The following is a 17600-nucleotide window of genomic DNA, read 5'->3' on the forward strand; positions in this document are numbered from 1 at the left end:
TCTGCCGTTTCAGGACAACGGAACATTGAAGGTTTGTCAGTTTGCTACGATCTATTATAATTAAATGTCTTTTAATGAAGCATTAGTGCTAAAAGCTTGGAGGACATTTTAAGGCCAAAGATAAAGGCGGCATTTTAGTGAATTCACCACGTGGTGATGAGGAGGTATAGGATTGCAGAGCCGATAAAATTTGGGTTGCATCACACTACGCGTAATGTTTTTATGTTCTCTTTTGTAAGAGATTACGGGACATTATTAATTTAATACAAATGCTTTCTGCAATACGCGATGTTACTTACATGTAAGAGCGCGCCGTCCCAGGACTGAGTTCCTTTGTTTTTGTAGCTTCAATCTGACGAAGAAACGAAAGACGAAATTGCTGCAAGTGAAACGAGGAGGTATGGCATTTTTATATTGGCTTCTCACAGATATTTGGCTGTTTATTTCCGAATACGTGCGGTCGTCGAAGGTGGGGTTAGCGAGGGACCTAGTAGGACAGTCTGAATGTCGATAGAGACTTTTCTAGGCAGTGTCATCAGGAAGCGCTGTGAGAGTCTTTGTGTCTTTCTGGCGACATCTTGAGTGTTAGCCGATCAGCAGCCGTCTCTCTGGCAGCAGCGGGTGACAGGTCAGACAGACAGCTCCACACGCCGGGCAATGCCATCCCGTGTCGGGACTCGCGGCACACCGCGACGCGTCACCGGGCAAGCGAGCGCTCCTTCCCGTCTGTTGTCTCACACTCTCAGGCTGAATGATATCTCGGACATGGGCGAGAAGATTGTAGGCACTGGAAAAAGGTAACAGTCACATTTACGATAACACTGAATAACACTTTCGACTGTAGGGGTAACAGATCCCTGTCCAGTGCAAATTCTAAAACCTTGAACAACTAATTAGATATATGTAGATATCAAATAAAAATATCGTGATAATTTTTGTTGTTTTAAAATGCTTATGATTCGATACAGAGTCGTCCTCAAGAACCTGAAGGGATGGGCACAAGGTAGGAAAACTTTGGAAATAACTAAACTAATTCTCAGAAAAAGAGTCTCTCTCTCTTTCCAAGCATTAATCCCTTGGTGTCTGCTGACAGATTTGGCGTGTCAATTTTAAGGGGTGGCCAGATGCCCTTCCTGCCGCCACCCCGTACCCCCCCCCCCCCTCCCCCCAGGGCGGAATGTGTGTGCCCCAACTTTCTGCATCTAGTGTAATCCAGTGTTAACGTGTGGCAAATGTCTGCTAGTCGTGTAAGTGAGGCGGAACGTAGGGACCAGCCCAGTGTTCACCTGGCGGGATGTGGAAAACCGCTTAAAAACCACATTCAGGCTGGTCGCACATCGGCCCTTGTCGTTAGTCCGACGGGCGGATTCGATCCGGGGCCAGTGCGCCTACCCGAGTCCGGGAAGCAGCGCGTTAGCGCTCTATTTTTTCTTATATATATATATATATATATATATATATATATATATATATATATATATATATATATATATATGAACGTCCTATTTCCAGTCCTTCAAGGCATTCTGTTTTTTTATTTTTGAACATAAGTCTACATAAGAATTGTTTAATTCAGGAAGCGATATTAATGGCTCATTTGTGAGGGCTGAAGGGTCCAGACTACGAAGACCATCTGTCCCGATGAAATGATGTACTCGGCCTATAGTGATAAAAGAGGTGACAGAACCTGTTCTCAGAAATTTATCCAGTGACTGCAATATCAATAAGTCACAACGCGAATCTTTCAGTTCAAATACATGAATGTACCAATTTGCAGGGATATGAAATTGAATGATCACATATGCTTAGTCACAGCTAACGTAGGCGGCATACTTCGATTAACTTGCAAGATACTGAGAAAATGCTGTCAATCCGCAAAGAAGATTTGCTTTCGAAACATTTGCGCGAAACATCATGGAATATTACTCAAGTCTGTGGGACTCAAACCAAATAGGACTAACAGGTTTCAGAGAACTTTTGTTGTTTCACCCATGGGAAGGCGTCACGCAAATTCTGAAAAATCTGAACTGTCAGATTTTTGAAGACAACAATTGTCCCACTCTCACCGCTACCCTGGAGGGAAATTCTTAGAAACAGATTATCTGAAGTTAAATTTCTTGGATGGACTTCTTGTCCCTATCAAATTGTATCAGGAGCCAGATGAGGAGACGGCTCATAAGACACTGGATAGGAGAGGAGGAAAAAAAAGTGAATCCATAAAGCTGGATGGGAAGGAATTCTTTGCTTAAGGTGTTTCTATACTCAACGAAATGAAAAAAAAACAACAAGTATGGCAGGAGAAAGAAAACAGACAACTTTAAATATCTGGGTGAAAATAGTTGGGGGGGGGGGGAGGGTGCGGGCGCGTGAGGGGTGCGAAGAGGGGGGGGAGAGGAAACAGCTCTGGCAGTGTTATGCGGAAACAAAACAGAATGATTCTTGATGTCAAAACAGGAGGATCATCGACTCCAAGGATGGAAGCATTTCCGAAACGGCTAAGGTTATAAACTGTTCTAGTGCCGCCGTGGTTAAAGTATACCATGCATGGCAAAATGGCACTATTAAAAACCAACAGCGAGGCAAATGTGGTGCACTATGAACCATAGATGACAGGGGTGAACGGCGGCTGCAGAGATGTGTACGGCGAACAAATGTGCAACTGTTGACCAACTGACTGCCCATATGAATCAAAGCGTTCAACAGTCTTTCAGACAGCGTTGCTGCGTATGTGCCTCCGTAGCAGGCGCCTGGTTTGTGCACCCATGCTGACTGCTGCTCATTGGCAATGAAGGCTAGAATTTCCGTTCCAATACCGCAACTAGAGTCCAGTGAGTGGCCATGGGCGGCCTTTTCAGATGAGAGATGGGTGTCGGCGTGTACCGCGTGACACATCTAAAAGCAAATATCCTGCAACAATCGTAGGGTGGGTTCACATCGGAGGAGGGAGTGCTATGGTGATCTCACTATACTGAAAAGCACAGTGGATCATCACAAGTTTACACCTATCCTTCGGGAACATGTCTAGAGGCAGTTTGTTTTTCCTTGTAACGATGGCATCTACCGACATGACAATGCAGCGTGTCACACAGAAAAAGGTTCAAATGGCTCTGAGCACTATGGGACTTAACTTCTGAGGTCATCAGTCCCCTGGAGCTTAGAACTACTTAAACCTAACTAACCTAGGGACATCACACACATCCATGCTCGAGGCAGGATTCGAACGTGTCACACAACTCGTAATGTTAGTAGTACCGCTATCACTTTACTGCACACTCCTTGACAACAGAATTCCTCGATTTGAACTTAATCGAGAATCTGGGAACCACTTTCATCGGCCAATGTGGTGTCACCGCCAGACACCACACTTGCTAGGTGGTAGCCTTTAAAACGGCCGCGGTCCGTTAGTATACGTCGGACCCGCGTGTCGCCACTATCAGTGATTGCAGACCAAGCGCCGCCATACGGCAGGTCTAGAGAGACTTCCTAGCACTCGCCCCAGTTGTACAGCCGACTTTGCTAGCGATGGTTCACTGACAAAATACGCTCTCATTTGCCGAGACGATAGTTAGCATATCCTTCAGCTACGTCATTTGCTACGACCTAGCAAGGCGCCATGTTCAGTTGCTATTGATATTGTAAATAATGTACAGACAAGAGCTACGTTCAACATTAATGGATTAAAGTATTCCACCAAGTACCACCTTTTTTCTGAAGCCTGAATTCCTTGTCCTGTTCCAGACCTCACGCCAGCCTGCGTGAGCTTAAACGCGTGCCTTTCGGCTTCCTCCAAACTCCGTGGGTTGGCTCCTGCCAATCCACAACAACCTATTCGTACCGCCCGCATCTCGTGGTCGTGCGGTAGCGTTCTCGCTTCCCACGCCCGGGTTCCCGGGTTCGATTCCCGGCGGGGTCAGGGATTTTCTCTGCCTCGTGATGGCTGGGTGTTGTGTGCTGTCCTTAGGTTAGTTAGGTTTAATTAGTTCTAAGTTCTAGGCGACTGATGACCTCAGCAGTTGAGTCGCATAGTGCTCAGAGCCAGCCTATTCGTACCATGGATCCTCAAGTGAGAAATCTGGTGCATCTAGCCACGGCAGTGGAGTCGGCATGGCTCCACATTGCTGTCGGAGCCTCACTGACTTTTCCAGCACGTCTCGTAGCGGTTTGAGCTGCAAAGGGTGGTTCATCAGGCTTTTGATAGATGGTCAGATTAATGTGACTGGACACTGTAAAACAGTTATAAGATCCGGTCTTCTACAGGTCAGAAACGCTATTCTCATCAGGATGCAAATTGGAATTAGAAGATTTGGAAATGATAGAAAGAAGTTCCAATCAAGAACGACGATAGAACTTAGGTTCTTAGACCAAATAAAGAAATATACTCATTCTGCCCTAAAGCTACATATGAGGAAAGCCAAAGATGTGTTACGCGCTATGGACATCTTGAGAGAATGAAGGGAGACAGAACAACAAAGAAGATCTACACATCTTCCAAAATAGGAAAACAGGCAAAGAAAGCGGCATGACTAAACACCAATAAAAAGTTTTCGAGTTTATAGCCGCGCCTAGTGATTAAAATTACACGAGCTTTAGGCCAAGTATTCCTTGGTCACTGTCAAGTGGTATGATTATCAGTGTGCTCCGCGGTAGGCGCCTTACATACCCTAGCTGCAGGCTGTGACGTCACTGGCGCCTCTGCATTGCCATGTAAGTGCATACTCTGAGTCGGCGTTCGATGCGCCTGTTTCAACAGCGTGATCGCTGGATTCTACTCCGTGCTGAGTAACAGGCCACCGTTTCTATTTAGGAGGTCATCGGTGATTTTCATTTAAATAGCTTCTTCAATCACTGAATCCCAGAAGTCGTTTGTGCGAGCCACGACTGACGTTCCCCGTCAGATTTCATCCGGTGTCCTTTTTCTAAAGCATGCTCAACTAAAGCAGATTTCCCGGGGTAGTGTGGGCGGTAAAACCTCTCATGCTTGCCGGCCGCGGTGGCCGAGCGGTTCTAGGCGCTTCAGTCCGGAACCGCGCGAATGCTACGGTCGCAGGTTCGAATCCTGCATCGGCCATGGATGTGTGTGATGTGCTTAGGTTAGTTAGGTTTAAGTAGTTCTACGTTCTAGGGGACTGGTGATCTCAGATGTTAAGTCCCATAGTGCTCAGAGCCATTTGAACCATTTTGAACCTCTCATGCTTCTTCCTGCGTTGTTCCACAGTGCGTACTGTTTGCCCGTGTAAGACTGGCCACACTCGCAAGGTATCTTATAGACGTCAGGTGTTCTGAGACCTGCTGCCTCTTTAACTGGTCTCAGTAATTGACGGATTTTTGTCGGAGACCTGAAAGCTGATTTGATCGTGTGACAAAAGTGCTGTCGCTTCTGCCGCCATTGCAAAAAAAAAAAAAAAAAGGTTCAAATGGCTCTGAGCACTATGGGACTTAACATCTGTTTTCATCAGTCCCCTAGAACTTAGAACTACTTACACCTAACTAACCTAAGGACATCACACACATCCATGCCCGAGGCAGGATTCGAAAATGCGACCGTAGCGGTCACGCGGTTCCAGACTGTAGCGCCTAGAACCGCTCGGCCACAGCGGCCGGTCCACTATTGCAAGATGGAAATGAGCTAGCGAGGATTATGTCTGAATAAGACAGGGAAGTGAAGGTTAGCCGTGTCTTCTGTTGCGACGCTTTCACACAAACTGTGACCCTTGTAGTTATTGGAAGTCAGAGGGTTACTTTTCTTAGGTCACAGTCTTGATGCTGAGAATTTGCTTTATTTACGACCCCTAAAATTGTGCAAGATATCAGTAACGTTAAATTATTTCTTCAGAACATTCGGAGATTAAGAAATGTGACAGTCTTTCTAGCTTCGCAGACTTACGAAGCTGTGAGAAACGAGGTTCATAACAACGTATTCATGTTGCATAGTCAACGATTACTTCTGCAAACGACACATGGGCTGTGGATGTGGCAGTCTCAGGCACATCTGTTCTCCCAAGTGTGCCAATCCGCTTATTAAGAAGTCAGTCTCCCGACTGCTTTGATGCTGTCCTCTCCATCTTTCCATATCTTCTCCAAACTTTTTCATCCTAACCATTACAGCTAATATCCTTTGTTGTCTGTTTTGGAGGTTCTAGTTTTATCCTACCTCTAATGTCCTCCGCCCCCCCCCCCCTTCCGCTCCTTGTAGCGCCAGCTTCTACATCTACATCTACATCTACAACCATGCCCCGCAAGCCACCTCATGGCGTGTGGCGGAGGGTACTTTGCGAACCACTGTCACTATTCTCCTGCGCCACTTGCGAATAGTTCGCGGGATGGGCGACTACTGGTAAGCATCCGTGTGGGCTCGAACCTCTCTGATCTTTTCTGGTCTTTTCACGAGATATATGTAGGAGGAACGACGATACTGCATGACTGTTCTAGAAATGTAGGCTCTTGGAACTTGAAAAGTACACCACATTGCGATGCGGAACGCGTCTCTTGCTGCATCTGCCTCTGGAATCGGTTGAGCATATCTGTGATGCTATCGCGCTTAATAACCGAACCTATAACGAAACGCACTGCTCGTCTTCGGCTCTTCTCCATTTCTTCCATCAATATTATCTTATATGGATCCCAGACACACTAGCAAAATTCAAGTATTCGTCGAACGAGGATTTTATAAGGTACCTCCTCCTATTTATGCAGTGTACGTTACATTTGCTTATTTTGAGGATCAGTACTTCAACTTGTTAAGATTTCTCTCCTTTGAGAATGACATCTTGTGGTCTGCTCGCTAGAATCTCTCCAGCTCTCGCGGCTGCTCTGACATTCCGTACGCTCGTGTTTTGTTCATTAGATGGCAGTGCGGCAGCGCGGAACTCCATCGAACGCCTTTTGGAACGAACACAGCTGCTTTGCGGATCAGGTGGACTGACGGAGTGAGCTCGGTTTCACACGATTCCTGCTGTTCGGTGTCCATGTTCATTCTACAGACGAGATTCTCGGTCTTCTGAAATGTCGTAATACACAAGCATTAAACATGTTAAAAACCATTCAAAAACCAGTATCGCACAAAATATTTTTTTCATTCAAGACAACCGGTTTCAACAGTCTTAGCTGTCACCTTCAGGTCCTAAAAATTTTGTTGTTAGCAAAGCATGCTCATTTTTGCTGAACCTCATGCACAAGATGTCAAATGGATAAAAGTCAGCACATTATAAACATATGTCATAGATAAAATACTTAAAAACACACAGCACCTTGTCAAAAAGGCCATGTCTATATACATATTGCTCACAGATGCTTCTTACAATATACAAATACGGTACGTAATAGCATATTTTTTTACATATGCTGGACACATACTAAACAGTGCAAATCCACTTTACAAGGCTTACAAGGTATCTTGTACTTTTTTTGCCATTTAAAGTAGATTTGCACTGTTTAGCATGTCTCCAGAATATGTAAACAGATATGCTATTATGTACCGTACTTGTATCATGTAAGAAGCATCCGTGAGCAATATGTATATAGACACGGCCTTTTGGACAAGGTGCTGTGTGTTTCTAAATATTTTATCGATGACAAACGTTTATAATGTGCTGACTTTTATCCACTCGATATCTTGTGCATGAGGTTCAGCGAAAATGAGCACACTTTACTAACAAAAAAAATTTTTAAGACCTGAAGGTGACAGCTAAGATTGTTGAAACCGGTTGTCTTGAATGAAAAAAAATATTTTGTGCGATCTTGGCTTTTTAATGGTTTCTAAGAATACTCTCATAATGAGAAAATCCATGAAACATGTTTCAAAACTTAACGATACACTATTCCTGAATGTCGTGGCCGCGCGGGATTAGCCGAGCGGTCTACGGCGCTGCAATCATGGACTGTGCGGCTGATTCCGGCGGAGATTCGAGTCCTCCCTCATGCATGGGAGTGTGTGTTCGTCCTTAGGATAGTTTAGGTAAAGTAGTGTCTACGCTTAGGGACTGATGACCTTAGCAGTTAAGTCCCTTAATATTTCACACATATCTGAACATCTGAATGTCGTGGAAGATGCCCCGTTAACTCATCTATTCTTGTGGTAAACGTCCCCGACAGTCTTTATTCCTCACCTTTTTCCTATTTAACATTTCTTCTTTTATGCTCACTTAATTTTTAACATTCTTCTGCTCTTGATTCCGATGGCCCACGTTTGACTTCCACACACTGGTGAGCCTCACACGTACAATTTCAAGAATTTTCGTATCGGTATCTGATATCAGTAGAATTGTTTTACTGAAGGAAGTTTCCTCCCTTCTTCCTGTCTAACTCCGCCAGTGTCTTTGATTCATCACCTTCATTTTACGTGCCACGTACGTGTGTTGTACGTCTCCCTTATTACATCCAGCCAGAAGAGCTGTGTCGCCTGGGAACCGTAGCACAGCTGCCCGTTCCCCTGGCACTTACTATTATGTTCCGTAATTTTCTTTCATTTCACCTATATGTTTGTTCGACGTACACGTTGAAAAACAGGGATCGTAAGTTTCAGTCTGCGTTACACTGTCTCTCTTTGGTCTTCCTCTTTTATTATTCCCAGACAGGTTTTGTAGTGTATGTTTGAAGTTTTTGTACACCAAAGTATGCAGGACAGGTTCTGTGAAATTCGGAATTTAGAAGAGAGGTACGGTCAGAAGTGAATCTTCCACTCAATTCGTGAAGAGTTTCGTGATGCGACAGCCGACACGGGCATTGCTTGCGGGAGGGACCAGAATCGAGTTTCGATCTCTAACAACCCTGCCACAACAGAGGTCAAAATTTAATAATGATTGTGGTGTTGCTCACGCTGCTAAATACTGCATTTTCGGGCAACAACAAAATTATTATGTGGCAGATGTCATTAGAGCACAGTTAATAAAGTCATTTCATTCATTTCATGTAATAATGAATAAACTAGGCACTCATCTTTTTGTGTTTCCCACGCTGGTCTCGTTGTAAAATCATGGCTCCATCGTCGAAAATCTAGGTGGTGATGATTCCAAGGGCGGTTGCAAAGAGGCCTAGGTTTTATTCCACTATATTCAAAAGTTTTGAAGATGCGCTTCACAAACCATTCTTGAAGATTAAACCTTTCAAAGTTAGCACAATGGTGATATATAAAAAAAATAATCGGCACTCCGAATTTAAGTTACACTTCCTTTTTATTACTTTTGCTGCAATATCACGTAACACACAAAACATCACTTCACAATACAAAACATACATGAAAACATCTTCCTCACATTTTATAAGCTAACTACAATATGCGTCTTTCCAACATGACGTCCAAGACTTGACCTTCTCTAGGTCCGACTCTCTAACTCCCTAACTAATAATCGCTTACGCGCCCAAAAATCAGAGTTACATGTACGTAAAAGATCATAGTGACAAAAGAAAGAATACACATAAGAATAATATCATTGCAATATAAATATATCGATGTATCAAAAATGAAATCAAATCTGAATGTTGTCTCAGAAATATGTTAACTACTTTACAGAAACACACTAGAATATTGCTGGTATCGAGAGGTTAAGTTTAGGTGCCGTGATGGTTGCGTAAACCCAAGTACCATTACAGGTCCGAAGCACAGTTTTACGGGGGACGTTCAATAAGTAACCCAACGCATTTTTTTTTATGAATGCATGTTGGTTTTATTCAGGATTCCGATACATCATATTATTCCCCATTCTTTTGCCTGCAAAATCGTATCTTTCAACATAAACTCAGTTCAATGCGACGGCCTTACGCCACCTTACTGGGAGGGCCTTTATGCCCGCATGATACCACTCTACTGGTCGACGTCGGATGCACATAATACGTGTGTAACTAAGTAGCAAAACTGTCAGCACAACGTAACTCTAATAATGGTGCTTCATCTTTATGTAAGTACAGATATATTTTCGTCAAATGCTTCTTGCCACTTACAATTGTCCCACCTGTATCTGTTTAGTCGCCAGCAAACAATTTTTTTGTATTTGTGCAGTGATCTAAAGCAGCATAAACATGTACATGAATGTATAAAAACATGTGAATGGGCGCAAGCCCGAAACCGGTCGTGTGAAAAATAAATAACCTTTTATTGTGACTGGTAGCGGATATTTTTCTTAACTTATTTTCTCCGAGGTCAGCTTCTACCAGTTTTTCTATTATTCTGTAAATAATTTGCCTCAGTATTTTGCAACCATGATTTATGAAAATGACTGTTCGATAATATTCACATACGTAGAACCCACCTTCTTTGCAAAATGAACTATTACACTGTTCTTGAAGTCTGAGCGTATTTCAGCTGTTTCATAACAGTTGGAAAAGGGTCTCAATAATGCTGAGGGACTGTCGTCTGTTCCAGAGACCTTGTTCCGCTCAGGTCTTCCATTTCTTTATCAGATTATTCTTGCATCATCATACCTCCCATTTCATCTACTTTACTTGCTGTTTCTTTTGTATATACAACATAGAGTTCAAGTTCTTTACCTTTGTACATATTTTTCCACCTTTCTACTTTTCCTTTATTGCTTGTCATTTGAACCCTTGAGGTCCATGCAGATGCTTCTCCTGTTTTCCGAAGGTCTCTTTCATTTTCCTATCAGTGGCACCCACTTCTCCTCTTGTCGTTTCTGCTTTTGCAGCCCTGAATTTTTCCTCCAGCCGCCCCTGCTTAAACGTTTTGCACTTTCTGTCAATTTCAGTTTTAGGCGTCCCTGTTCCCCTTTAACTGCTTCACTTGCTGCATTTTCATATTTTTTCCCTTCGTCAGTCAAATTGAATATCTCGTATATTATCCAAAGATTTACACTGCGTCTTGTCTTTTCCCTATTTAGTCGTCTGCTGCTGTCATTGTTTCATCTCTCTAAGCCACCCATTTGACTTCTATTGTATTTCTTTCCCCGTTTCAGTCTGTTATTGCTTTATTGCTTCTCCATGTCACGTTTCATTCATAGTTTGACGGAAGCTAATAATTTGAGTCCATGGTAGTCGAGTCAGTAATCCGAGTCAATGATTAGAGTTTATGATTGGAATCGATGGCTTGGGTCCATGGTGGAGCCATTGGTTGAGCTTACAGCGACAGGCACTTGCATGATGACAAACAAGGCTTCATAAGAGCCGAAAGTCATTATGGAGGTGACACAAAAGTGTAAATATTACAGTCGTGATGGGGGGGGGGGGGGGGGGGGGGAATGGCCCTAAATTCCACTCCGGTCATCGCGCCTAAAATTTTCCGTAGTTCCATAATATTACTTATAGGGACTGCCCGGGTGTTCTTTTTTTCTTTTAATTTTTTTTTTATACATCACTTACCAACTTAGGTAGTGTTTCGACTCTAACATATCGTCGTCGACAGCACATTTAACTGAAACGCTCCGCCGGCGCAGTTGACCGAAGAGATGCCGGCTTTGGAGCGCGTGTTGGCTGCGAGCGATGACTCCGTGACAGCTCCATGGCCACAGAAGCCAAATGTTATCGCGCCGCGGCAGATAATACCGTCGCGAGCGACTTCTTGCTTACCGCCGCGGAGACGCCTTTAGTTGGCGGCTGATACACAGGAAACGTGTCGCAACTCGCCTGCTAGTATCTGAGACTTAGGTTATACTCACTAGGCGTATTGGCTTATGAACCTTAGCTATTTCCGTTCGAGGGAGATCCTTGGATGTCCTTAAGTTAGTTAGGTTTAAGTAGTTCTAAGTTCTAGGGCACTGATGACAATAGATGTTAAGTCCCATAGTGCTCAGAGCCATCCTTGGACTTTTCCAGTAAGAGTGACGCAGATAGCAATATATCGCAGTGTAATAGTCATGCAAGTGTATCTTCATTCATAGACCCTTAATCATGAGCCTCTGTTCGATACTGGCTTATAGAACTCCTAGCATAAATGTTTTGGGCTGACTGAAGGGCGGCTTTGGGTGAGATAAAGTATAGAAAGTTACTACTTGAAACAATAAAAATAAATTGACTTAAAATAGATAGGTAATCTTTTGGACAATATTCTGTACGTCTGAAACATCTGTCTTCAACAACACAGGTATACACCAACGAAAAAAAATTACATACACCACATGACAGGTAAAAAGATGAGTTCATTATTCTAGCGAAAATTTTCGGACAAATTTAAACTTGTGTTTCAAAAAAACTAATCTTAGAATAATCTTCAGGACACATAATACAGTACGATGACGAATTTTTTACTCCCTAGAACGGTCGTGTAAATTTACCTGCTCAGGTTTTTATAAGTTTAATGTCGTAGCTGTGAGAAAAAGTACATAGGATACAGAGGAAAGAATTTCTAAATCACATAACACAACGCCTGTCAATGATGCACAACGCCGAAAAGGAAGCATGATAAATACTTTGGAAGAAGCCGACATTTTCACGTATTCGACGAGACATCTTTTGAACGAACTGACCTACCTGAAAAGAAAAAATCACCGAAAATATCACCAATATTCTCATAGATCTATAGTGCTGAAACACATTCCTTTTCTAAAAAACTTTTGTTCATTATATCAGCTATGAAATAAACAACTTAAGCAATATCATTGAATGCTAAGGACATCGTCGATAATAAGTACATAATGTAAGAAATTGGTATGCTGATTAAAACTGACATATAATTAGATAATTATATGTCTTATTGGCAGACATCTTTGTCAGGTGCTCGGAAGACGGTATATAAGACAAGTAAATTATATGAAAAATAGCGGACACGTTAATACGTTCGAAATACTATACTCTGGAGATAAACATATTTTGAATCCTATTTTATCCTCCGTAATGCAGATGCCGCAGATATTGGGTGTGCATGGATCCGATACTGTTTTGACAAAAAATAAATAAATAAACATGATCTCTGTTGGGCAGCTTACGTAATCGCCATTGGGCAGCTCTGTCCCAGGAGGAATAGTCAGTATTCCGGCAATAAACATGGGCTCTAAAACGCATACTTTAAGAGTATGAGCGCTTGTTCATCTTCGATCCTGTCAAATACACATCTTCTATAGAACAAATGTTCATAGATGTTAGGGTACGCATCTTAGAGCTCATGTTTACTACACAAGTTTTTCTTGTTTTGGTTCACACTAACTCCTTCCGAAATGTGGAAATCAAAAAGCCTGCAATGGAAGAGATTTTTTTCACTGTATCGAAGTTGAAGAAGTGCTCATAGGTATGCATTTTGCAGCTCATGTTTGCTGCACTTTTTTGCTTCGAATGATTGTTCTTATCATGTTCCTCAATACTGACCATTCCTCCTGGGCACCCCATATCTGCTACTCTACTTCCCATTAACATAACCACATTCCACTACTATACAGCTCTTAGGCGTCTGCGAATACCAATACTAACGTTTGGAGACTGTATCTTGTCAAAAACTTGCCCAAAAACGTGGATATAAAAAGAAATGGAAGAAGAAACGCCTTAAGTTGGGAAACAGAATCAACAATTTTTCTTAGACAGAATCTTTATGTGTAATCCATAGCGAGGTTGATAATATACCTCCGATATGTAGCGAGAATAAATACAAGGAGTTACTTTAACTCATTCTTTCTCTGATACAGCACAAACGGAAAATACAAATTGGGGTAGTGCTATTAAGGGAATTTGGTTGCCAGGTCGTGGGTTCGCCACAAATGTGACTGCTGGCGGAATATACATATATACATATGTCCATAAGTCTGCAGTCGTCAGTGGAGTATTTGACTCAGTGGCACACCAACGTGTGTTAACTAAAGTGCATCCATAAGGTGTGTGAAACAAAATTCCTGACTAACTTGCGAATATTTTGAAATCGAGGTTGCAACATGATATCTTGGATGAGGAGTCATTCACAGGTGCAAAAGGAAGTTCAGACTTGCCCCAGGGAAGTGTTTTGGCATCTTGCTGTTAATGTTGTATACTAATTATCTGATAGAAACTTTAAATAATAACCTCAGATTTTTGGAGATTATGAAGTTATCTGTAATCAAGTACTATCTAAAAGACGCTCCGTATGTGTTAGGTCATACACTGTGGCGACAAAGGTCTTCGGCTAGCGATATGCACATGTACAGACGGCGATAGTACCCCGTACGCAAGTTATAAAAGGGCAGAGCATTGGTTTAGCCGGCATTTGTACTCGGGTGATTCATGTGAAGAAGTTTGTGATGTGATTATCGCCGCTGTGTGGGAATTAACTGAATGCGGAATGGTAGTTGGAGCCAGAGAAGCCGGCCGCTGTGGCCGAGGGTTCTAGGCGCTTCAGTGCGGAACCGCGCTGATGCTACGGTCGCAGGTTCGAGTCCTGCCTCGGGCATGGAAGTGTGTGATGTCCTTAGGTTAGTTCTACATCTACATCTACATCTACATGATTACTCTGCAATTCACATTTAAGTGCTTGGCAGAGGGTTCATCGAACCACAATTATACTATCTCTCTACCATTCCACTCCCGAACAGCGCGCGGGAAAAACGAACACCTAAACCTTTCTGTTCGGGCTCTGATTTCTCTTATTTTATTTTGATGATCATTCCTACCTATGTAGGGTGGGCTCAACAAAATATTTTCGCATTCGGAAGAGAAAGTTGGTGACTGAAATTTCGTAAATAGATCTCGCCGCGACGAAAAACGTCTTTGCTTTAATGACTTCCATCCCAACTCGCGTATCATATCTGCCACACTCTCTCCCCTATTACGTGATAATACAAAACGAGCTGCCCTTTTTTGCACCCTTTCGATGTCCTCCGTCAATCCCACCTGGTAAGGATCCCACACCGCGCAGCCATATTCTAACAGAGGACGAACGAGTGTAGTGTAAGCTGTCTCTTTAGTGGACTTGTTGCATCTTCTAAGTGTCCTGCCAATTAAACGCAACCTTTGGCTCGCCTTCCCCACAGTATTATCTGTGTGGTCTTTCCAATTGAAGTTGTTCGTAATTTGAACACCCCGGTACCTAGTTGAATTGACAGCCTTGAGAATTGTACTATTTATCGAGTAATCGGATTTCTTTTGGAACTCATGTGGATGACCTCACACTTTTCGTTATTTAGCGTCAACTGCCACCTGCCACACCATGCAGCAATCTTTTCTAAATCGCTTTGCAACTGATACTGTTCTTCGGATGACCTTACTAGACGGTAAATTACAGCATCATCTGCGAACAACCTAAGAGAACTGCTCAGATTGTCACCCAGGTCATTTATATAGATCAGGAACAGCAGAGGTCCCAGGACGCTTCCCTGGGGAACACCTGATCAGTTCTACTCGATGATTTGCCGTCTATTACTACGAACTGCGACCTTGCTGACAGGAAATCACGAATCCAGTCGCACAACTGAGACGATACCCCATAGGCCCACAGCTTGATTAGAAGTCGCTTGTGAGGAACGGTGTCAAAAGCTTTCCGGAAATCTAGAAATACGGAATCAACTTGAGATCCCCTGTCGATAGCAGGTTTCAGTAGTTCTACGGGACTGATGACCTCAGATGCTTAGAGTAATTTGAACCACTTTGAGCCATACACATGCGACTTCCATTTCGGAAATCGTTAGGGAATTCTATATTCCGAGATCCACACTGTCAAGAATGTGCCGAGAATATCAAATTTCATGCCTTGCCTCTCACCATGTACAAAGCAGTGGCCGACGAGCTTCACTTAACGACCGAGAGCTGCGGCGTTAGCGTAAAGTTGTCAGAAGTAACAGACAAGAAACACTGCTTGAAGTAACCACAGAAATTAGTGTGGGACAATGTAGGTCAGTGTGACAGAATTAGGTGTTATGGGCTACGTCAGCAGACGACTGACACCAGTGACTTGGTTAGCAGCGCGACATCCCCTGCAGCGCCTCCCCTGGGCTCGTGACCATATCGGTCGGCCACAAGTTGGTAAGAGCCGATGCTAGGGTTCGAGTGTGGCCCAGACGCCAGGGAGCCATGGACCTAGGTTGTCAACAAGGCACTGTGCAAGCTGGTAGTGGCTGTGTTTACGTGGAATGGACTGAGGCCTCTAATCCAACTGAACCAATCTTTGACTGGAAATCGTTATATTCGATTACTTGGAGACCATTTGCAGCCATTCATAATGTTGCCAAACAACGAATGAATGCTCATGGATGATAATTCACCATGTCACCCGGACACAATTGTTCGCTATTGGTTTGGAGAACATTCTGGACAATTCGAACATTTGTGGGACATAACCCAGTGGTCACTTCGTGCACAAAACTACCTCCGGCAACACTTTCTGTTATGGACGGCTGTATAGGCAGCATGGCTCAATATTTCTGCAGAGGACTTCCAACGAAGTGGCAAAACCAAGTCGAGTTGCCGCCCTACGACGGGCAAAAGGAGGTCCGACGCTACATTAGGAGGTACCTCATGACTTTTGTCACCTTAGTGTATCTCGGTGAGATTCCAAAGTGGTTCAAGGAATGGCAGTTTGCTTTTGATATTCAGGAATGTAAAATCGTGCACTTAACGAAACAAACAAACATAGCATACTTTGACTACAACATCAAGGGATCGCAACTAGTATCTGTCAACCAAACAAATTCCTGTTTAGTTAGTAAAAAAATATGTCCGGTTTCGGCCTCTAGTATTTGGCCATCTTCAGACAACGGACTATCAAGTTATGCGGCTGGGATCATCACAGCTGTTCCATCGTCAGCCGGATGGTGCATTATTCAAAGATGACCCATTACCAGAGGCCGAAATCGGTAACATTTTTAATAAATGGCTGTGCGAGCAAGAACATTTTTCATTAATTATACATAACTGAAATATCGGTATTAAATCCCAATAATGTTATCTAAAATTATAAATACCTGTTTGATAATCTGTAGTGAAATTTGTTATTATTCCTTGTTGACATAGCAATGTCGGATTTCTTGTGGTGACAAGAAGTAGCTACAATCTTTTGGATCATAATTTGAAATTTAATATTTTCATGTTGCTTTTTTTCAGGTTGGAGAACTGGATAACATCGTTTGCAGAAGGCGCTACAAGGTAATAAAGTGACGGATACAGACTCTGCAGCACAGAAAGCTACTACCGAACGATGGGTATCAGGACCAAGATGATATTTGAGGCACCTGCCAATTGAAGACTTGGGACAGTACTTCATCCTTCGTTCATCATGCCTTCGCTGCGAAATAACTTTGGTTGCTAATGTTAAAGAATTTAAAAACATTCGTTTAAGGCAGTGGTGATACGTTTATTTTAAAATACTGTGTGTTGAAACATATAATAGTATGTCGTATACTTTATATTAACCAGCGTTTTAAGTCATGAAGTCCTATGCAAGTGCTAACATTCAGTAACGCTGTGAAGTACTGAAGACGTAAATGGAAAGGAAGCCAATTTTTATCTTTCGTGCCATCTCTGACATCAGCAACCTTAAATTTCTTGATTCATTTAAATGAAATGTCTTCGAGGAAAACCCATAGTGATGGGTGTCAACCAATCGTTTTAATTAAATTGACGCTGAGGCGTGACATTATAATAACTGAGTAAATTAATATATTACATTGAGTAACAGTTCGGGAAAATTTCCAAGAATGAGAAGAACATAGCAATTTTTTTCATGTTTTGCGTTATGTATGGAAAATTAAACATCACTTTTACAA

The 17600-nt window shown here is 42.8% G+C and overlaps 1 protein-coding gene across 2 annotated transcripts in view; it reads left to right on the forward strand.

Moving 5' to 3' along the window:
• Positions 1–17600, forward strand: part of LOC124544982 (fatty acid-binding protein, muscle-like) — a 98905-nt gene extending 81305 nt beyond the window's left edge. For both annotated transcript variants that reach the window (XM_047123731.1, XM_047123730.1), the window contains exon 3: positions 16939–17600. In XM_047123731.1, the coding sequence (XP_046979687.1) occupies positions 16939–16984 (46 nt within the window). In that variant the 3' untranslated portion in view covers positions 16985–17600. The remainder of the gene's footprint in view (positions 1–16938) is intronic.

The sequence above is a fragment of the Schistocerca americana genome, chromosome 8 (assembly GCF_021461395.2).
Source record: "Schistocerca americana isolate TAMUIC-IGC-003095 chromosome 8, iqSchAmer2.1, whole genome shotgun sequence".
Lineage (NCBI taxonomy): Eukaryota > Metazoa > Arthropoda > Insecta > Orthoptera > Acrididae > Schistocerca > Schistocerca americana.